This window comes from Canis lupus, chromosome 13 (assembly GCF_011100685.1).
Source record: "Canis lupus familiaris isolate Mischka breed German Shepherd chromosome 13, alternate assembly UU_Cfam_GSD_1.0, whole genome shotgun sequence".
In the NCBI taxonomy this organism is placed as follows: Eukaryota; Metazoa; Chordata; class Mammalia; order Carnivora; family Canidae; genus Canis; species Canis lupus.
The window spans coordinates 16,545,430-16,569,727 of NC_049234.1; the positions used below are offsets into that span (position 1 = coordinate 16,545,430).

The following is a 24,298-nucleotide window of genomic DNA, read 5'->3' on the forward strand; positions in this document are numbered from 1 at the left end:
AATCTGTCCATTCCAAATATGAAAATTATGGATTTGGCTCTGATGCAGAATAAAGTAAGCTTCTTATATCACCTGCAATATTAAATTGATTTAGTCTGCTGAAAAACAAGACAGTGAGTTATTAGATCTGTGTTTAATTCAGTGCACTTTATAACATATTTAAGGAATTCAGTTGTATAAAACAGTATCTGAATCTTATCAGATGAAAATATTTTTCCCTTTTAGCAAGCCTCGGGTAGCATGTCTGAGAAAACAAATTAGTCTCCAGTTCTCCTAAGCTTGATAATAGTGCCCCCTAATGGGAATTTTAATAGGAGTCTTTCTACTCAATTTTTAAAAAGCATATATTCTCTAATATGAGCAAGTTATCTCACTTTTAACCACAAAGTAAATCCAGTAATATAAAAGAATATCAAGATTGAAGCCACTTAAGGGAGAATTATCACATGTGGAAAAGCAAAAAGTGAATTCATGGAGAGAAAGAAAAAAGAAAAACTTCATGCCACAAGTTTTCCTGGTTTTGAATCACCCTCTGGTAACATAATCCAAAGTGGCACTGATCTCATAAAGAAATTATCCTTCAGCTACGTTTCTAGTACTCAGTAAGCAATTAACATTTGTTAAATGAAAGATAGTACAGAGTCAGGAAAAAACTAGCTCAGTATTGAAGTCATTCAGTGTCACATTGATCTAAGTATAGAGCTGAGATTCCCACCCAAGTTTTTTGGCCTTCTACCATTCATTACCTTTCCATAATACAGGCATACTCTGCTTTTGGAAGTTTGTGGTATACCACTTCACTTTTCCAAAAGTCCTACTGAAAGAAATCCAAAGAGAATTTTCACTCTTACCAAAAGAGGCAAAAAGCGAAAATAACATTCAGCATTTGTTTTGCAGTGAACTGTCAGAGGCAGCACAGATGCCAAGCAGCAAGAGTGGCCCTAACAAACGTCCCCACTATCAAGCTGCCATAGCTTTGAACTGTGCCTGTAAGCATCTGTGCTTTATCTTGATTTATTTTGTGCATCCATTAGCAAGATGTGTATGAAGGTATCAGAAAAGCCTAACAGAAATTATTTCTTGGGCCTGGGAACACTCAAAATTTTTTCCATATAAATTAATGGTATTTGCCTCTTCACTTCGCGACAAAGGTTTCATAGAAACACTCTATTTTCACGGAAACCTGTACCTGGCTCACAAGTCTGCAACCGTGAATTAAATGTTTTTCTTCCCTAATATCTATAGACAGTTCCCCTAAACATCAAAACTCAATTGGGGGCGGGGGGGGGGGGGGGAGGGTCAAAAGAAAAAAATGCATTAAAATAAAGGAAAAACTACATCCTCTGATACTTTCCAGATGCATGTGAAACAAATATCCAATGATATCAGTGTTTTTCTTACAGTGCCCACAATACATTCTGGACTCAGAGTCAATGTTAAGACAACATCTAGATGGAATAAGCAACAAAGAAAAAGTCATCTATTCATGACACAATGAGAGAACTATTACCTTATTCTTTAATCTTATGAGAGACGGAAAATAACAAGAAGAAAAATATGTGTACGTGCGTGTGTGTGTGTGTGTGTGTGCACATACACTAAAGAAAAGTGGTCAAACTTTAAAGGGCTGGAGAGTTAAAAAAAAAAATTCAGGTTTGGTGCCCATATGGTCTCTGTCACAACTAGCCAACTATGCCACTGTAGCAGGAACGCAAGACACAGAAACTATATAAATGAATGGCCATGGCAGTGTTCCAATAAAACTTTACATGCAAAAGCAGGCCCAGATTGTAGCCTGTCAGCCCCTAATTTAAAACATTTCACTTTGAGATCTGAGATTAAAAATCTCCACTTTACATGAGGCACCAAAACAAAAACACAGAAACAAACAAACACCTAAGCAACTCAAAATATTTAATCATTAAAACTATTAGTTTGTGAGATCTTTACTTCCATAAGGTGAAGGGTAGAAAAAAAGGATATTCCCTAAATAAATATTGGTTTTAGTAGGCATAAAGTAACAGAAAAGCAGCACGTAAACCAATGGATGTTTAATGATTTAATATAATAAACATGAAGGGCTCTTCTAGTCCAAGATATATTCATATAATGAGAAAATTTAGCTTTTGCCTAGGTTTGATAAAAATCAAATGGTGACTACATACTAAAGCCTATTCAAATTCATTTATTTAATGAATTATGTTAGAGAACCTAAAATTCAAGACTGACTCTCTCTTAGGGTAGGAAGAAATACAGAGTTATGATCTTAGATTTTTCACATGCAAGAAAAATGGCAAATCCTACTAGCTTATAAAGATAAATTAAAAACATGGCTGTTTTACCAAAAACCAGATTTCAGTTACAAAATAATGATGCCTCCTCATTCTATATCCTTTAATCACTGACTTCCAGTTCACTAAATGTCCAAAAGCAACAATATGTAGAAGAAAAATCATGAGACTTGGAACCAGGCAGATTCAAAGATTTCAATCCCTATTCTATAAATTCCCAGTTAAATTATTTTTGACAAGTTATTTGTCTTACTGAGCATCAGTTTCCTAATTTGGAAAATGGGACTGATAAAACGTTCAAATGTGCAGATTAATTACAGACTATGTACATATAATACACAGCACACAATACTCAGCAAGTTTTTTTTTTACTATTTAACGCTAAACTGAAAATTCTTATTATGTCTATGTTGTTAAAACACCTTTTTAATGAGCTTCTTAAAGTACCTGTTAATAAAATAGCATGTTGGTCAATCACCTGAAAGCCATTTAAAAAGTCAGCATCCAGGGATCCAGATAAAAAATTAATTAAAAAAAATTAATAATACATTTTGCTTTGCTCATCTACCCAAATTGCACTGACCATTATTTCTTACACGTATTCTAAATTGAGAATTTTATAAGGCAAAATTAATTACCTGAAAAACTATGTGACAATATAAACCATTCTGGAAACAATTCTACTCCCAACTACGCCACTAACAAAGTAACTGAGTCACTACTAGTGAACCTCTCAGACTCCTCACCTGCAAACCAAAAACTATGTTAACAATCCCTTGTCATCTCCTATAGTCTTCCAGCTCTAATAGAGTTATTACTGAGATATAATTAAGCATCTCCAGATAGAGTGGTAAAGAGAGGAACTGAGATATCCTAACACTCCTGGAATAGAGTGCAGAAAAATCCCAACCATAATCTGAGAGTATTACAGTACTTCAGATAAAATATTACAGTTCAAGGATGCCTGGGTGGCTCAGCAGTTGAGCATCTGCCTTTGGCTCAGGGTGTGATCCTGGGATCCAGGATCGAGTCCTGCATTCCTTCTCCCTACATGGAGCCTGTGTCTGTGTGTGTGCGTGTGTGTATCTCTCTCTCTGTTCTCTCATGGATAAATAAATCTTTAAAAAAATATATTACAGTTCATATGAAACAAGGAGAGCTTAGCCACCTTAAGAAAAAAAAGTACATACTGCACAAAAGTTTTTAAAAACGTAAATACACAAGTGCCTAGAATAAAACAGCCTTGTGGTTAGTTTCTAAAGGTATTACTTTAATGAAAAAATGATTTTTGTAGACAAACTGCAATATCAAGGTACTAACCTTAGCAAGAATACGTTTGGTGTCTACAAAATAGCTGGAAGAAAATAAAAACACAAATAAATGGAGAGACATACTGTGTTCACATACTGAAGATTTAATATTGTTAAAATGCCCATGCTACCCAAAGTGATCTACAGATTTTATGTAATCCCTATCAAAATCACAATGTATTTTCATGGAAATAGGGGGGAAAAATCCTAAAATTCATATGGAATTTCAAAGAACCCTAAACAGCCAAAATCTTGAGAACACAAAACAAAGCTGGATCACATTTCCTGATTTCAAAACATATTACAAAGCAACAGTAACCAAAGCAGAATGGTACCAGCATAGCATTCCTAGAGGAAAATATAAAAAAGAAACTTCCTAACATTGGTCTTGGCAATAATTTCTTACATGTTACACCAAAAGCACTAGCAACAAAAGCAGGAACAGACAATATGGATTACATCAAACTAAAAAACTTCTGCAAAGGAAACAACCAACAGAGTAAAAAAGTAACCTACACAATGGGAGAAAATATCTGCAAACCATACATATGATAAACTGTTAATATCTAGAATACACTGAGAACTTCTTCAATTCAACAACAATCCTATAAAATGGGCAAAGGGCCTTAACAGACCTTTCTTCAAAGCATACATACAGACAACAAGCACATGAAAAGATGCTCAACATCATTATCCCTCAGGGAAATAGAAATCATAACCACACTGAGATATCACCTCATACCTATTAGAAGGATCGCTATCAAAAAAATAAGTAACCAGAAAATAACAAATTTTGGTGAGGATGTGAAGAAATCAGAACTCTTGCCCAGTAGTGGTGGGTAATATAAACTAGTGTAACTACTATGAAAAACAGTATGGAAGTTCTTCAAAAAAAAATTAAATACAGAATTGCTATATGCTCTTGCAAATCCCATTTCTGGGTATACATTTAAGAGAACTGAAAACAGAACCTTGAAGACATATCTGCAACATGATCCAAAAGAGCCAAAAGACGGAAACAATCTAAATATTTATCAACAGATAAATGGATAAAGTAGTACATACATATCACAGAATATTATTCAGCCTTAAAAAAGCATATCTTGTCATATGCTATAACATGGATGAACCTTGAGAACATTAAGCTAAATAATCCAGTCTCTAGAAAGACAAACACTGCATGATTTCATTTTTATGAAATATTTAAAGGAGTCAAACTATTAGAAACAGAAAGCAGATGGGACACCTGGCTGGCTCAGGCGGTAGAGCACGTGACTCTTGATCTCAGAGTCATGGGTTTGAACCCAACTTTGGATATAGAAATTAGTTAAAAATAAAATATTTAAAAAAAAAAAAAAAAAAAAAAAAGGAAAAGGAAAGCAAGTCAGCAAGCAAGCAGGCAAGCAGAATAGTGGTTACCAGAGGCTGGCAAGGAAGAAAAGAACTGGGGTTGGTTAAAGGATACAATTTCAGGTTTCTGCCAGATGAAAAAATTCCAGAGCTTTGTTGCAGAACCTGCATATAGTTAACACTCTATATTACACACCCAAAAATGGTTTAAGATGGTAAATTAAGCTACTCATTCTTATCATTATAAGAAAAAAGTTATATAGAAAATGATCCCTGAGGGTTCAAACAAATGGGAAATTATTGACCTTGGCCTTTGGTGTGAGCTGTAACTACTAATGGCCTTTGCTAACAAAGCAATTATATCTGTAGCATAAATAAATAAATAAATAAATAAATAAATAAAATCAACCAACCAACCAACCAAAAAACCCCACAACTCCTGAAATGTTCAGTGTCTTCTTTTTGAAATAGATGGCTATGCTGATCCTCTTAAACATTAATTCAAAATACTATAGAAGAAAATGGATGATGGACACATAATGATAATCTCTATCCTTCACCATGTCAGTCATTTGCAAGTGATTTAATGATGGGAAACTTAACAGCAGAGCTCCTCTCCAAATTACAAAATCAGAATCTCAAATTCCAAATAAGGCCAACTACTGAAGTTTTTAATATAAATCCTCATTTCAAATAATTTGCATAATTTTTTCAAGAAACCCAGTAATCAAATGTACTAGGCTGGCCTGATAGGCTCCCAATAAGAGATAATCAAAGATTATGGTAAGATCTGTATTAAAAACCATTTCTAGAGCTCCTGAGTAGCTCAGTCAGTTAAGCATCAAACTGTTAAATTTCAGCTCAGGTCGTGATCTCAGGGTAGTGAGACCAAACCTCGCATCCGGCTCCAAGTTTGACACAGAATCTGCCTAAGAGTCTGTTTCTCTCTCCTTCTGCCCCTCCCTCAACTCACAAGTCAACATTTGTGTGTACTGTAGTCGTGTGAAATAAGTACCCTTACCTTCATCAAAATCAGCATCATCTTCTGTGTGCTGGGGGAAAGGAAAGCAGTTGGTAATTTCAAGTCGATCTTCTACAACCAAGCCCAAAAGCACTCCTTGAACCACTTCAGTTCCTTGTCCCTCTTCCTGATAATGTTTGATTATTTTTAATACCACCTAAAAGAAATACAAAAGTAAGTTTAAAACGATCCTAACAATTTACATTTCCTTATTTCAAAGGAAAAAAATGAACCAAAATAGTGGGTTTGCAAAAATCACAAAATTATGTGACAGAACTAACCAAGTTTCTTACAAATCAATTCCTTTACTCTGATACAAGTAATAAAACTGATATAATCTAAATGTACATCTGTAACTCCTAGAGTTTGAAGATATGTCAAAAACGTCCAGTACATGGGGATCCCTGGGTGGCTCAGAGGTTTAGCGCCTGCCTTCGGCCCAGGGTGTGATCCCGGAGTCCCGGGATCAAGTCCCACATCAGGCTCCCTGCATAGAGCCTGCTTCTTTCTCCACCTATGTCTCTGCCTCTCTCTTATGAATGAATAAATTTTAAAAAATGTTTTTAAATGTCCACGTACAGCACTTATGACCTTCAGGTCAAGGCTTCCAAAAGGTCTGGCATCCAGGAACGCCTTCAAAAAGTATCATCTCAATCCAAAGTTAATGTCTGTTAATAGGATGATAATTTCCTGACAGAGACGATAAAACCATCAATAAAACTCAGAGATAAGGGCAGCCCCGGTGGCGCAGCCGTTTGGCGCCGCCTGCAGCCTGGTGTGTGATCCTGGAGACCTGGGATCAAGTCCCACATGGCGCTCCCTCAATGGAGCCTGCTTCTCCCTCTGCCTGTGTCTCTGCCTCTCTCTCTGTGTCTATAAATAAATAAATAAAATCTTAAAAAAAAAAAAAAAAGACACAGAGATAAAGAACTCAATTACCTGAAAACCTGAAACAAACTATTCCCCTGACAATTTCAACATCTCAAGATGGTTCCTGAACAGAACATCTCATTAAGCCAAAGAAAGCAACAATGAAAACCTGTATCCAAGAAGGATGTTTGGTAACACAAAAAACAAAGAACAAAGTCTCCAGCACTAGCTAATTTTCCTCAACCAGAAAGATACACCAAATAACCTTTAATGGAAAAACTGGCTCTTATATTACTCCCTCCTATCACATTTCCACAAAGATAAAGAAGTAACACTGTAAGGCTGGACATGCAATTAATTTAAAAGTTCACAGTAACAGTACTCATTAATTATAATTCCTAGGAAATAAGGTTTTTATTTTTTTTTAAAGGTTTTATTTATTTATTCATGAGAGACACAGAAAGAGAGAGGCAGAGACACAGGCAGAGGGAGAAGCAGGCTCCATGCAGGGAGCCTGACGTAGGACTCTATCCCAGGAATCCAGGATCCCGCCCCAGGCTGAAGGCGCTAAACCACTGGACCACCGGGGCTGCCCGGAAATAAGGTTTTTAATGTATGTGAAGTGCTTTGAATGCAATTGGCACATAGTATTTATTAATAGTAGTAACATCATTTAGTATAAGCACATGACCTGAAGACTAAAGGGCAACACAATCTAAAATGTAGTAAGTTCCCAGAGGGCAAAATAAGTCTTACAACAAAATGCTAATTAGTATTTTACTGATTTGTGTTTCACTTAAAACAAATACATTATGACATAAATTAATCATAGATAACCAGTTAATAACAGGTTATAATTAGTGAATATTATATGCCAGGCAATATTCTTAATTATTTCATGTGTATTATCAAATCATGTAATTCCTATAACTATTTTAAGAGAAAGGAATATAATCTTTCAACAAACAAGAGAACAAAAGCAGTGGGGCGCCTGGGTGGTGCAGTCAGTTGGGCATCCAACTCTTAGTTTCTGACTCAGGTTGTGATCTCAACATCATGGGACTGAGCCCTGTATATGGCTCTGCATTCAGCACAGAGTCGGCGTAAGACTCTTTCTCCCCCTCCCTCGACCCCTCTCCTCTCTCTTCTCTAAGATAAATAAATAAATCTTTAAAAACAAAACAAAACAAAAGCAGAGAGAAAATAAATGGCTAAAGGTCACACATCCAAGAAGTGGAAAAACCAAGTTTTAAACCAAGCCGAACTCCAAAGCTTTGTGAGTATTTTAACTTTAATAACGAGAAAACTGACTTTAATATCAATAATTCAATAACTAAAACAGTGGATTACTCACAGATTAACTGACCCCAAAAAGATTTAACTGACCCCAAAAAGATTTTACACCAATGAGACCCAGCCCTTTTAAGGATACCAAGCAGTTAGCAGGGAAAAGAACTTAACGTGGAAAGTTAATAGGATGATAATTTCCTGACAGAGAAATCAGCCAACTGATTAAGACCATCAATACTGTGAAATAAAGAAAGTGCACCATCTTACACATTTGTACATAAAAGACCTCTTCCCCTTCTTGAAAAAGCACAAAATGAGCTTTAAGTCATGCAGGTATGGGTAGGAGTTCCAGTTCCAACATTTACTAGCTGTGACCCTGGGAAAGCTATTTGATCTTTCTAAATCTTTGACTTTTTTTTTTTAATATTTTATTTACTTATTCATGAGAGACACAGAGAGAGGCAGAGACACAGAGGAAGAAGCAGGCTCCACGCAGGGAGCCCGACGCGGGACTCGATCCCCGAACTCCAGGATCATGGCCTGGGTCAAAGGCAGGCGCTAAACTGCTGAGCCACCCAGGTGTCCCCTAAATCTTTGACTTCTAATTTGCAACATGGACACTATAAAAAATGAGATAATGTATGATAGATACTTCACACAGGGTCTGACACGTAATAAATAATAAATGATCAAAATTATTGATTTTTGTCAATAAAAAGCACTAACTAATAAAAACCACTTACTCAATTTATTCAATTCAATTGAATATTCAATTTACTTCTCTGCTAAGGGCACTTGTTGTCACACTTAAAAAAGAAACATGGATGACTAAGAAAGGATAAACAGAACTAATTAAAAGTTATTAAAAACACACCTATCAGCTTGTCTAGGTTGCCTAGGTTCCTAGACACTTAACCCTATCAATGAGATCACTGAACTACTGTTGAAATCAAAGTAAATGAGAGATGAGAGATGCCAGAAGACAGAGGAGCTTAATGCAGATCTTTAGACAAACTCTAGAGTTGATTCAACAGCTGGCACTCACATGTGCAAAAAGGAGTGTGATGACAAGGACCCAGCAGTTTCAAAAAGAAGCCAGTCCAAAACAACCCCATTTCCTTTTACAAAGAAAATTAAGAAAAATTATTATTATACTTGAAAATTAGTTACCACAATACAAAAATAACTTATACGGAAGCACCGTCTTAACTGTAACAAAAATGAACTGTAGATCAATGGGAGTGGAGGGATAGGAGAGAATATAACCAAACAGCACCGCAGCTTGATATGCCTAAAGAATCATTGCAACTTCATATAGCATCAACAGAAGTACAGTACTTCAAGTAAGAGAAATTATCACCTGTCATATTCAGTTCTCTATGATGACCAGAAAACATTTACAGGAACAGTACCCAACCAGAGATGGGAGAAGCAGGTGGTTTAACTATCTGCTATAAACAATCAACATAAATAAGTATACACAGAAAGGGGTAATTATAAGTAAGAAAGCTTAAAACCCTGTGATGAGAACTAGTTCAATGAATTCCAATCTCTCTCCAGAGTAGAGCCCATCACAAACAGCACTCTCTAGTGAGGCACAAGAGGATGTGTCTTCTTTTGAAAGACACACTAGACCACAGGTGACAGTATCAGGAAAGAAGGCTTAAATTTTAAGGATGAATTCTCTCTAGCATTTAATGCTGTTCAAAATAAAAAGACTTTAGTCATCAGTAAAATAATTCCCTATCATTTATGATCTTGCACTGTAATGTAATCTGATAAAACATCCAAAAATATTTTTTTAATTTTTCTATCAAAATTAAGCTAACTCATTCTTCAGTCTGACATCTTATGCCCTTATTTCCTACATACATGCTAAAATCTCTATTCTTTAGTTCAAAAACTCATGTAATGGACTTGCAATTCAAACTTGAGAGATGTCAAAAGGAAACTCCTGATCAGAAGGAACAAATTCACATGCAAGTTTTTGATATTCTATAGAAATATCCAGTAATTTACTGTATAAATAAAAATGTTCGACAGATGTTTCATATTTCTAAGACAAAAAATTCATGTTCTGCTTTCCTCTTAAAAATTCTCATAGAAACGAAGAGATGTTTTTATTCACCACATCTTCAACACCCAACACTGACTGGTACTGGCACTTAAAAGATACTCAGAATATATTTGCTGAAGGAATGAAAGTTAAGCATTTATCAATAACTTACATCAAGCACTCCACAGTATCTTACACACAATGACTCAATCCCATAACTATTGTATGAAGTGAAAAAGATTTCCTCATTTACTTGACAGATAAGGAAACAGAGACAATCTGACACAGACTTATTAAATCAGGGAGGTGAGATATGACTTTCGACTTCAAGGTACTTATAATTACTTGACAATAACTGAGTAACTTTGTAACTACAAGGTTAAAACAGAATGCAGGGGCAACAGCTCTGAAGAAGCCCCTGTAACTAGGCTGCAGAAGCAAGGTTTTGTCATGAAGCAGAAAAAGTTCAGTGTAAGGTTATAGGGTCAGGCAGCAAAAGACAGTAAGGGAATGGTGCTAGAGGTGAAATTTTTTGGCTCTGACCACTAGGTATCAAGTAGCATCAACAGGAAACTGCCATTAGTTGCCAGAATGCCAATACAGCTTCCAATATTGAGCAGCACTATTCTCACAAGCCACAAGATGGGAATGTTCCACCACAGAAGTCCTGTTTCAGTCAAGTTCATCCCCTTTTATTTCCCTCCCTCAACCAACCATATGCCTCTGTCCCTAAAACAGTGCTGATATATTTTTAATTAATACTGTTTATGTCATGCTTCCTCTTTTAAAAATAGATATATGAAAGCTTAATAATCTCCAAAACAAAAACATACTCCTGTATTTTATTTTTAAGTGTCACAAATGATCCCACATACTCAAGAGCTCTATATCCCTTGTTCTCAGCTCATCAAAATGGCCTGCGGAATATTTTTAAATAAATGAAGAGTGGTCTTCACCTCGGCTATATATTAAAGCCATCAGTATTAAAGAACAAAAACAAAAGCAAAAACAAAAAAGAAAATAAAAAGCTGACGGCCTAGGGGTACTTGGGTGGCTCAGTGGTTGAGTATCTGCCTTCAGCTCAGGGTGTGATTCCTGGGATCCCAGCTCAGGGTCCTGGGATTGAGTCCCTCACTGGGCTCCCACAGGGAACCTGCTTCTCCCTCTGCCTATGTCTCTGCCCCTCTCTCTGTGTTTCTCATGAAAAAGAAAGAAAAGAAAAGAAAAGAAAAGAAAGAAAGAAAAGAAAAGAAAAGAAAAGAAAAGAAAAGAAAAGAAAAGAAAAGAAAAGAAAAGAAAAGAAAAGAAAGAGAAAGGAAAGAAAGAAAGAAAGAAAGAAAGAAAGAAAGAAAGAAAGAAAGAAAGAAAGAAACCTCTATTTAACCCTCATAAATGAAAGTAAGAATGACAAGTAACATTTAAATATTATTATGAAAATAGTTTAGACCTCAGAGACCCTCTATAAAAGTATTGGGAATTCTCCCACTTTAAGAACCACTATTCCTGGGACACCTGGGTGGCTCAGGGGTTGAGCGTCTGCCTTCAGGGTGTGATCCCGGAGTCCCAGGATCAAGTCCCTGCATGGAGCCTGCTTCTCCCTCTGCCTATGTCCCTGCCTCTATGTGTGTCTCTCATGAATAAATAAATAAAATCTTAAAAAAAAAAAAAAAAAAAAAAAAGACCACTATTCCAGAATGACAATTAAGAAAGTGAATGAAAATTATAGTGAAGTGCACTCTGGAGAAAATAAAGAGAGGAGTGAAAAGGAGGTAACTCCACTGGAATGACCCTGGAAAGACCCCTGATGACACCTGAACAGAGTCAGCTTGGGTGAAGAGAATACTTGCCAGCTCTGGATTTCAAATTAAAATGCTAATATTTACTTTTTATGAAGTACACAAATCAAACTTCAGGAGAACAAAAAAAAACTAAAGATGGATGAACACTAGGATGGGAGCAGAAGACTTTCATGCTTTTACCAAAAGCACTGGTATATAAATAATAAACTCAATCTCCTCACAGGAAGTTATGTCTCAAGATACCATCATATTAATTTAAGATGAGAAATTTCATATAATTTTTGTAGATTAGCAAAATCCTTTCAGGAAATATTGCAATGACTTTTGATCAACAATATTTCCAATACCAGTGTCAGAGTCCATCTTTACCCAGTAAAATTCGGTCTATGAATCTACCACACAAAATTCCCCTTTTAAAGCAACTTTACTAAAGTTCAGGGTTAAAACAAACTATTTAAGAAATATACCTGGAATTTTTAGTCTTTGCAATATGCCAATTTGCAGTACCCGAATCCCCTCCACTCCTGTAGACATACAGAAATGTTGAATATACTGAATTTCTATAAAGTTTAAAATAGATCAATCAAGTGAAGACAAGGAAACCAACAACCAGAACATTAACCGTGTGAATTAACACACCGTAGTATCCAAAGGTATATCAGACCTAGATATAATATCCAAGAGCTAGGAGTTGGATTACAATCCATTTTCTGTCCTGGATCAAAAGATGGTGTCCTAGACTTCTGAGTTAATAAAGTAGAAACTGAGACCCTTCCAAAAAGTTAGAATTCCATGAAAAGTGTTGTGGAAAGGTAGAACACAGTAACTGCAGCATCTTCTAGTTAAATACAAAGTTACTACATGACCCAAATTCCTATTGCTAGGAATTCACCAGGAGAAACGAAAACATACACACATAAAGATACGTCCACAACATAACAGCATTATTCATAATAGCTAAAAACTAAAAGCAACCCAAAGGCCACCTAGGTAAAACCTACAAAAACAAATTGTACTATATCCATTGTATGTACTACTACTCAGCCCAATAAAAAGGAACAAAATACCAGTAAAACAGAAGAATCTGAAAAACACTATACTAACTGAAAGAAGCCAAACAAAATGCTATGTACTATATGATTTCATTTATTTGAAATTCTAGAAAAGGGAAAACAAAACCTACCCTAAGTAGTTGCCTCGGGCCAAGGTGAGAGCTGATACTGACTGCAAATGGACACACTCTTTAGGGCAAAGCAAGTATTTTTACACCTTGATGATGTGGCAACTGTACAGTTATTTATAACTACAAAAGTTCATATTACATATTTAAAGTAGGTGAATTTTATTCTGTATAAATAACACCTTAACTTTAAAAACCTATACACATTTTTAGAAATCTGATGAAGGGGCAGCTCTGGTGGCTCAGCGGTTTAGCGCCGCCTTCAGCCCAGGGTGTCATCCTGGAAACCCGGGATGGAGTCCAACGTCAGGCTCCCTGCATGGAGCCTGCTTCTCCCTCTACCTGTGTCTCTGCCTCTCTCTCTCTCTCTCTGTCTCTCATGAATAAGTAAATAAAATATTAAAAAAAGAAAAAAGAAAAAAGAAATTTGATGAAGAAACAACTCAGATATGTAGGCACTACCAATTTTTCTCAATTCAGAGTTCAAAGATCCCCTGAAATGCTTACAAGGAACTAGGTAAAAAAGCACTGCTATATACCTGCATTATGTATAATATATGTTTTATATAAATATATATAAACACAAGCTTATAATAACTCACGTTTATAATAAGCCCAGGCAATCAAGAATAAATTAAACTGTACTGTTTTAGAAGCCAAAATAGTAAAACATTCACAATTTTGCCATTTTTTGAAGTATTTTGGAATTAATTGGATTATTTAGGTATTTTACTGATAATTTCTATATACTTAAAGGCATTTTCCTGGAAGAAAGGTCTGGGGCATTCCTCAGATTCCCCAAGAGGCCACAACACACAAAAGGTTAGAGTTTTAAAAATTAATAGTAATAAAAATGTATCACATACATGCAGGTATGCTTTTATGTCTGCATGAACAAGAATGGTGAAGGACATATCTTTTATGAATCTGTTATTATTTAGTTATAATAGGCATGTATTTGTTTTCAATTCAAAAAACATCAATATTAAGAAAAAGTTAAAAGATGGGCAGCCCCGGTGGCGCAGGGGTTTAGTGCCGCCTGCAGCCCGGGGTGTGATCCTGGAGACCCGGGATCGAGTCCCGCATCGGGCTCCCTGCATGGAGCCTGCTTCTCTCTGCCTGTATCTCTGCCTCTCTTTCACTCTCAATAAATAAATAAATAAATAAATAAATAAATAAATAAATAAATAAATAAATCTATCTTAAAAAAAAAAGAAAGAAAAAAAAAGAAAAAGTTAAAAGATTTTAAAATCCAGCAATTACTGCAATTTACTGCATGAAGTTTCACCCAAAAAAAACCCAAAATTTCTTTCTGACAATGCTCCTGAGTTTACAGAATGTGGACTTATCTTGATTTTAGCATGTTTCTGGGGGTATGTAAAAAAGGAGTGGGTGAAGAAGTGGCTTTGAAAGAGGAGAAAACGAAAAAATACGACTGTAAGCCTGAACATCTGCTGACTTTAAATTCTAATCTCCTGCTGATATGGTTACTCTTCACCTCTATTCACAGATCTCACTGCACTCACATACACAAAGGACTACACAATATGTGTATGTACATACCACCAAGGTCAAAGAGGTAACTTCTGGATATACAGTCTGGTTTTCAACAAGCAGAGAGGTCTGTTTAAGAGAAGCCTAACATAAGCCAATTTAAATCAGCAAAAATATCAATTCAAATTTTGAGCAAACTAACAGCAGTAAGTCTTCACCAAGAAAAGCTGGTTTCCCACTGTCCCTATAGTAGACAGAAAAAGGATCTGCTGAAAGCCCAATTAAAATTAGAGACATAAGGGGATCCCTGGGTGGCTCAGCAGTTTAGCGCCTGCCTTCTGCCCAGGGCATAATCCTGGAGTCCCGGGATCAGGTCCCACATGGGGCTCCCTGAATGGACCTTGCTTCTCCCTCTGCCTGTGTCTCCGCCTCTCTCTCTGTGAGTCTCTCATAAATAAATAAACAAAATCTTTAAAAAATAATAAAAATAAAATAAAATAAAATTAGACATAAGTAGCTTTTAAATTGTAGAACTATACCTTCTATCATTTTAAACCTTCTTGTATAAAGCTGAGTTCACAGGGAATGTTCAGAGGTTGCAACCTGTATTGTGCACCTAGAACAAGAAAACACTAAATCCATTTGTTCATCTTTTTAAACAGCTCACAGATAAAAGAAATGCTGAAAGTATTTAAATGTTTTATCACTAAAGCCAATACAAAAAAAGCCAATCTAGTGATATTTAATAATCACAATAGTATTTTATACAAGGTTCTATATAAGATTATTAGACTCTGGTTATTTGAAGATGCTATTAGCTAAATAAAATAGGTATGCAAATAGTTTACAACAGGGCTTCTCAAAGTATCCATAATGAAGAACTTATTTTCCTCTGGGCCCTCACAGACCAATACCATAGTAAAAAAAATAAAACTTACAAGAAAAGTGACATTTTTTCAAAAGAGAAAATACAAGCCCAGGGATCACACTCTTGGCTATCACAGCAATATTATACTGCTATAGAGGTTTTTAAACACTTAATCTCAACCCTGTGTTTATTTCATATAGACAGTAAACAGTTCACAAACCATACCCATATTTTAGGTGGCACTGGTTTATGGAAGCTGTAACATTAAGCAGGTAGACCATTCTCTCCTAGTTCTAGAAGATGAACATTTAGACATTATAATCAAACAAATCTTAATTTATGTTACTGATACGAAGTCTTTCAAAATATGACAATATTTCAATAGAGATATACTCCAAACTATGGGGCTATCGAGCCCAATAGTTCCTCCACCACCCCATGCTGCTTCTGTAGGAGAGGACAAGCATAGTCCTTAGATGGGGTCAAATCACTATTCTTTTAGCTCTAATTCCATTCTGAACACTGCATTTTCAACAGGGGTAAAAACAAACTTATGTCAGCGGCCCACTTTAAATTATAAGCTCTACAGGACAGAGGTAAGAAAGTGGATTATTTATCCAGTGAGTAAGCCTAGCTGAAGACCAACATTCAAATGTCAATTTGCTGTCTTCCACTTGTTGTACATAGTAACTCTAGAAGTAATCTTAATTTATTAACCTTAATTTACTAATTTAATCTAGATTACTCTAGAAGTAATCTTAATTTCTGTGTGAAAAAAATAATGTTCAAGTGAGAAAGAAAATTTTAGTAAAAGCTTAAAAATTATTTCTTATGATTGTATACACAAATGTGAACCTCTGGTTTGTACAAAGAAAAACTATATAGCACAGTTGAAAGGCTGGAGTACTAGAATTCAAAATAAAGTTTGGCAGCCCTCACCTACCTCCTGTGGAGATAAATCAGTCAGTGCCTATCTCACAGCACTGTTGCAAAGATCAAAAAATAATCCATCCAAAGTACCCAGAGTGCACAGTGCCTAGTAAATTCTCAGAAACACAATAGCTACTAGAAAAAACATTTCACCTAATCCATTCACTCATCTGTCCACCTATCCAACAAATATTTAGTGACTGACTAGAATATGCCAGGTCATGTCACTGACCCTTGCCTCCCCAGAATGTTCAGTTTATTCCTCAGAGATTTTTTTCAGTATAGTAAGATGTAAATATAATTTATTAAAAATCAACCACCTGGGCAGCCCAGGTGGCTCAGCGGTTTAGAGTCGCCTTCAGCCCAGGGCTGGATCCTGGAGACGCGGGATCGAGTCCTGTTCGGGCTCCCTGCATGGAGCCTGCTTCTCTCCCTCTGCCTCTCTCTCTCTCTCTCTGTGTGTGTGTGTGTGTGTGTCATGAATGAATGAATGAAATCTTAAAAAAAAAAAAAAAAACTTAATCTAATAAAGGAGATTTATTAAAAAAAAATCAACCACCTGACACCAAACTTCTAGTTTTGTTAAGACGTATCAATCATGTTGATCTAGAGCTATTTCTTATAACAACCAATACCACAGGGTTTTAAAACAAGACTTTTAAATCTGTATTAAATTGTCAAAGTTAACAGTAAATGGACTTATTCAAAACAGCAGTGCATATGGTGTATACATGTGTTTACATATACACGCAAGTTCCCTTAAAAATATCATCATCCTTGCTAAAGGTAAAGACTAGATCCACTCCAAGAGTTTCTTAAAACTGAAATAAAAAGGCAAAACACCCAACTGCACCAGTTGCTGGTCATTTGGAGAAGAGGTCAGGCAGGATGCATGATTCCTACACTGGCTTTATTCCAGTTTTATAGATTCTGGGAGGTAAGGTCCACAGCCTGAATTTCTCACATCAATCACTGTCAAAGAACAGCTATTACCATAGAAGAATTTTAGTCTCAAAGAAACTGTAATGCCACAGAATCTCCCCTTAGCATATTCTGTAAAGTCAATAACTAGACTTTCATTTAATTCTGGCTTCTTTCACTGACTGATCTGTGAACTTGGCAGTTTTCTTATTTGGTTAAGCCTAGATCATTTTTTTCTAACACTGAACAAAGAAGGTAGTTACTGCCAAAATGTAAATTCAAAAAGCAGAAAGCAGCATTAGTCTTAAATTTAACACATTTTATGGCTCAAGTGGGATAGGGGCTCCATTTCATAACTGGCTGAGTCAAATAATAAATAGGATTTAAATCACTGCTGTTCAGTTTTGATGTGAAAGAAATTTAAGTAACTTCAATAGCGCAAAAAAAAAAAAAAAAAAAAAAAAAAGACATTTTGCTCCTGACACATACAGGATTAGTTGCAATGCTCCAAAACACTTAATCAATATCACTTCTATAATATTTCAGTTGAAAGAGCATACTTCATCATTATTCTCTTGGATCTAATGTTCATCAATGGTCCACAATTTTAAAGTTAAATCAACTAATAATTGTTGCAGAAAGGGGGAGAAAGGTAAAGTAGTCTCCAGAAATTCAACAGAATAGCACTGCTCTCCTCATAAAAATTGGTCATGAGAAAGTCCAATAATGTAATCAAACATACAAATGTATAATCACAATTAAGTGTTAAGTGATGAGGATGTTTTATTTTTAACGTTAAGTTTTTACCAACTCAATGTACATAACCGATCTGCAAATTTTCCCAAAAATTAAAAAATTAATTTTTCCAAAGTAAAATGAGTGATAAAAAAGCTTTCCTGGGCGTCGGGCTCCCGGCATGGAGCCTCCTTCTCCCTCTGCCTGAGTCTCTGCCCCTCTCTCTCTCCCTCTCTCTGTGTCTATCATGAATAAACAAATAAAATCTTTAAAAAAAAAAGGCTTTGCTGGAACAAAATTCATTTCCTCTCTCATACAAAACAAACCGAAAAATTATAAAACTGCTATGAGCGATCCACTCCTAACATGTTTTAAGTTTGTTATATTGAGGAGAATGGATCACTGCTTAGGTTAGAAGGCCTTTAGGTGATCTGGTGGCACTTCAATTATAGTTTGTTTCTGTTTCTTAACAGGAGGCAGTGCTTACTAAAAAAAGTCCAGAAGGACACATTAAAAAGAGTAATTGTGACTGCCTCTGAGAAGATGGTGGTTGAAGATGGATGAAAGTGAGAGCTTCTTTTCAATACATACTCTTTTTTGCTTTTTGATTTATGTACCATAGGTATCCAAATGGCTGTTTAATTGAATAGGGTTAGTTTTCAAAAAGCACACCACAGTAATACCAGAAGAAGGTGATTATTCAACTTCAGGAGATCCCTCAGAACCAAAGTGAAGGTTATGCATTTCTGCACAAAATATAACCGTAGTTTTCTTCTATTCAAGGGAAAATATTTTGGTTTTAATTGTTTTAAAGGCTATCCTTAAACCAAACTTGAAAATTTATCTACAGTTATCTACAAGTCCTCATTTGGAGGCAAAAACAGAAGATAAAGATCTTAATAGTCAGGGTATCAGGTTAGATTTTATTTTGTGTAATGGGGATTTTCCAAAAGGTTTTTGCATTCTAGGACTATAGCTGTCCTTCAAGATAATTATTTATGGGATGCCTGGGTGGCTCAGTGGTTGAGTGTCTGCCTTCGGCTCAGGTCATGATCCCAGGGTACTGGGATCAAGTCCCACAACAGGCTCCCTGCAGAGAGCCTGCTTCTCCCTCTGCCTGAGTCTCTGCCTCTAAGTGTCTCTCATGAATAAATAAATCTTTTTTTAAAAAAGGTAATTATTTACTCAGCAGCATTGTGTGTAGTAGTAGTCAAGTATAAAATAGAATCTGTAAGACCAGTCACATGAGACTTTTGCAATAATTCAGAGAGTAAGAAATGAATACTGTAGATAACACAGTTATAGACTCACAAACTAAGTGATCCTAAAAAAACAATCCAAGGGAAACCCTATAGAGCAATCAAAGATGATATCAGAAGCCCTAGTGACTTGGGCAGATGGTGGTAACACTAACAGACAACAAAAAGCATCTCACTGGAATCACTGTAACAAGTATATTAGCATCCTAATAGGCACATGTAATTTTAAAAATATAGAATAAGATTTTGGGCAGCCCGGGTGGCTCAGCAGTTTAAGCGCCGCCTTCAGCCCAGGGTGTGATCCTGGAGACCCAGGATCGAGTCCCACATCCAACTCCCTGCATGGAGCCTGCTTCTCCCTCTGCCTGTGTCTCTGCCTCTCTCTCTCTCCGTGTCTCTCATGAATAAATAAATAAAATCTTAAAAAAAAAGAGTAAGATTTTTAAAAATACTAACTCCCTTGGCAATGATGCCAAGAAGCAGCACTTCAATCCTCTATACATGGGAAAATAAACTATATTATACAACTATTCTGGAGAGCACTTTGGCAACATGCTTAAAATCATGCATAATCTTCAAGCCATTAACCCCAATGTAGGTATTTATTAAAGCAGAGGGAAAACATTAGAAAAGTAAACCTCAAAATCTTAATGGTGCTACCCACCCTCATGTTATGAGCTTATAAACTGAGATATTTTCTTTCTGGTTTGTGTGTGTAGGCGTGTGCATGTGCATGTATCTATGAATGATTTCTCCAAACTTTCCATTCAATGAATACATATTAATTTTTGTTAAAAAAAATGAATTTTAGCACATTACTACTGTACCACAGATAAACTTTTGCTACTTATGTCAGATTAAACTAGCTTGGGACAAGGATAGAAGTAGAAGAGGTACTGAGGAAAAAAATTCATATTAATCATCAGGATGTGAGGAGTATCTGTGGTATTTAGGTACTATTTGTAGTAAAACTAAAACTCTAAAATGTTATGCCAAAATACAGCTGCTATCCAGACTCAAACAGTAAAAAAGTTTTATATTTTGATTAAGTTAATACTAAGTTATCACTATTTTGCTGAAATCCATTTTCTCTCCCGTATTTTTGGGCTTGGTGCCAACATTAACAAAAATACAGGGTACTACTCTGGCATACACCAGTGTCCATTTCAGCTTTTTTGGTTTTTTTTTTTTTTTTTTTTTTTTTTATGATAGTCACATAGAGCGAGAGAGAGAGAGAGAGAGGCAGAGACATAGGCAGAGGGAGAAGCAGGCTCCATGCACCGGGAGCCTAACGTGGGATTCGATCCCGGGTCTGCAGGATCGTGCCCTGGGCCAAAGGCAGGCGCCAAACCGCTGCGCCACCCAGGGATCCCCCAGCTTTTTTGGTTTTAATGAAATAAGTACAGTTAGTTTGTCACCATATAGATGGAGATGTATACTGCACTGTAATTTCTGCTATTAAATCTTATCTTTAACAAGATATAACCATTTTATAGAATGATCTAAAATAATAAAAATTAAATTAAATTAAAATTAAAAAAAAGAATGATCTACAGTTTATGGGAAAAAATCTATTTTCTCTTTAAGTATATTTCTCATACATTGCTGAAGGAAATCATAATTTAAATGATATTTTACAAAAGAAAAATTATGAACTAATCTCCAAGAGAAAAGGAAATGCAACCAAGTTTCCGTGTCAGTGCTGAAATCGTAAGTTTTCACCCAAGAAATTAAGGAAGACCTGGTAAAGTACAAGTGAGGATATTTGACCACAGGACCCTAGTCAAAGCCTAATGCTTTGTAGAGGCTTGTCTCCCCAGTATTAAAGGCTGGACTAAGCTGAACATCCAGAAAAACGCTAGGAAGACTTAAAATACCTAGTGCTGCTCAGCAAAGCTCTTGAAATCTCAGATTTTAAGCTGAAGATCAGAATTTATATTTATATAAGAGCTAGCTGGAGCCAAAGATGACAAGAAAACAAAAGAAACCTCAATATTGTGCCACCCACACCTTTTAATGTCAAAAAAACCATTTGAAGAGTACATATGCCATTTCATCTGGGTCAGATATGCTACAACTAAAGTTAAAATTTTTCATTATCTTCCATTTACTCTGTAAAACATCGAGTTTGGAATCCCACTGTAATGAATAACAACTATTAAAATCAATACCAACTACTGAATCTGTTACTAGCAATAATTAAACATCAATAAAAATAATATATATTAAGCTTCTATTTATTACAATAGGAAGGCCACACGTTATCCTCATATTAAAGAAGAAACTAAGACCCAGAGATGCAACTGATTTTTTAAATCATCTCCCCCATGAGAAATACTGTGCATGCTATGCTCCTTAAATTATTCCAAGACAGCTACAAGAAACACTGATATATATGCCATAAACACAAGAAGCACGATCAGAAAGCAGTCTCAAAAAGGCAATGGATTTCAATAAGCCCTCTGACCTTAAAGGAAAGGAACAAAGTCCAGAATGTCTGCACGATTAGACAAATCTTAAAAGCATCCTAAGAAGTCAGACAGACTTAGATTTGCCTATCCTAAGGCAAGTAAAAAACCTTACTGAGGAATACCTACCAGCACTCCTCTCAATTGTCTTTGGTATGCCTCCTATTTTCTTCAATATTGATTCCCCAATATCTTACAGTGTGACCCACCAGCTAAAGTTGCCTTTTCCTAAATAAGAATATTTACTAAATTGACTTCTTTTAGCTACAAATCTTCCCCTTGAATATGACAGATTATTAAATATACAGATTCTGATATATTAGCTGTCTTGTACATTTTAAAGTTCTAAGTCTGTAAGAGCATGCATATATATATATATATATATATATATATATATATGCTTCATTTGTAAAATGGGGGTAATAATGGTTCCCAAATCAGAGCTATACAGTTTCAATGCTATAATACATATAAAGTACTCTGAATAGTACCTAGCACATTAATAAGAGCTAACATCTACTGAGTACTTACAATATATGAAGCAGTTGAATAATGGAAAACAAAATGAAAAAAGGTGGCAATTTGTGATTTGAGTCCAAGCTCCAAATTAAAATCACTTTATGCCCTTGAAAAGCCACTCAGTTTCCATGAGTGACTGAATAGACATCTAATCCAGCTAATATTAGTTCTATCAGCTCCTGAAGTTCCAGGGATATAATACTGTATGTCTGTCAAATGTTTTAATCTACTATAAAACACTATTACTTAAAATTAGTGATATCTTACTTGCCAAAGCAAAAATATAAGTAGTCAAAATGTCAGACTGCATACTTAGAGTCTGTTTAGTCTCATATTAAAAATAATGCTAACAAGACTGCTTATCTGGTTTACTATCCACAGCAAATGACAAATTGGAAATAAATGGGGTAAAAGACATGTAAATTTACCAACAAAACAGTAAGAAAGAAAGGCAGCCAACTAGAAAGACAAATTACTCAAGACACCTCAAAGACACGGGACAATATAGAAATAAACAGATGTAAATACCCAAAGGGATTCAAGAGGACTGTCTAGTATGGGGCAATAAATTTTGTTCTTAATAATAATACTAAGTCATCAAAACTTGGCTAAGCTATGTCCAATATTCTCTGACTAAAGAGGCAGAAATTTATGTAATACACTTCAGAATGATTTCTAGCTAAAATGTAAAAATTTTGGTGCTTGAAAGAATTTCAAGTTATTTGACTAAAATATCCAAGTATGTGAAGCAACTTATTCTTTCCTGAAGACAATTTGGAACACCTGGGTGACTCAGTGGTTGAGCATCTTGCCTTTGGCTCAGGTTGTGATCCCGGGGTCCTAGGATCGAGTCCTGAATTGGGCTCCCTGCAGGGAGCCTGCTTCTCCCTCTGCCTATGTCTCTGCCTCTCTCTCTGTCTCTCTCATGAATAAATAATAAAAACCTAAAAGGAAAGAAGGAGCCAAGAGCCACACAATTTTTTGTTGTGAAACATTAAAAGGCCAAACTGTATTCTACTTGAGACATGGATTTTAGACTAGGGCTTCCATTTCATAGTTTAATGCGCTGCAATCTAGTCTCTGTAACTTCATGTAGTGTCTCTCTCTCACACACACACACACAAAATATACAGTCATATATGTCATAGCCTCGTATAACCTCCTTACAAATTGAATTACTCATTTCAGTTCACAAAGTACTTCTACCAACATTTTCTCATCAGATCTGAATAACCACCAGATAAGTAAGACAGGTAACATCTACCCTTAAAACTGTTGTAAGAATCAGACATAATCTAACTGAACTTTCCTTCACAGGGTCTTATAAATAGCAGGTGCTCAATTAACACTAGTGATTTTTCTTATAGATAAGACACCGATGCTTAAAAAAAGGAAGAAATATGAGTGAGTTTATAAAGCTCAGTCTCCCAGACTCACTGTGTTCCTCACCAACACATTTCTACAAAGCATTTACTGCCCCAGTTTCCTCACGATTCATTTTCAAGAAAATTTCTTGTACCACAGAACTGTATTAATTCATTTATAGTATCTTAGTGCTTTCTTTGTGTCAGTCACTATTAACATTGCAGTGAACAAACCTGACACTGGCCCTGCTCTCAGGAAGCTGGTATTTTAGTTTGAGAAGACAAGCAACAGGGCAGCCCGGGTGGCTCAGCGGTTTAGCACCGCCTTCAGCTCAGGGCCTGATCCTGGAGACCCGGGGTTGAGTCCCGCATCAGGCTCCCTACGTGGAGCCTGCTTCTCCCTCTGCCTGTGTCTCTGCCTCTCTCTCTCTCTCTGTGTCTCTCATGAATAAATAAATAAAATCTTAAAAAAAAAAGAGAGAGAGAGAGAGAGAGAGAGACAAGCAACAAATAAGAGAATTTCAACAGTAACAAAGGGCCCAACAGAGTGAATATAAAGGTCAAAGAACTGAT

At 35.9% G+C, this 24,298-nt stretch overlaps 1 protein-coding gene across 1 annotated transcript in view; it reads right to left on the reverse strand.

Moving 5' to 3' along the window:
- EIF3H (eukaryotic translation initiation factor 3 subunit H) overlaps window positions 1-24,298 on the reverse strand; it is a 95,894-nt gene that overhangs the window by 66,251 nt on the left and 5,345 nt on the right. Inside the window, exon 2 of the mRNA XM_038555376.1 lies at window positions 5,973-6,129. Coding sequence (XP_038411304.1) covers window positions 5,973-6,129 — 157 coding nt within the window. The remainder of the gene's footprint in view (window positions 1-5,972; window positions 6,130-24,298) is intronic.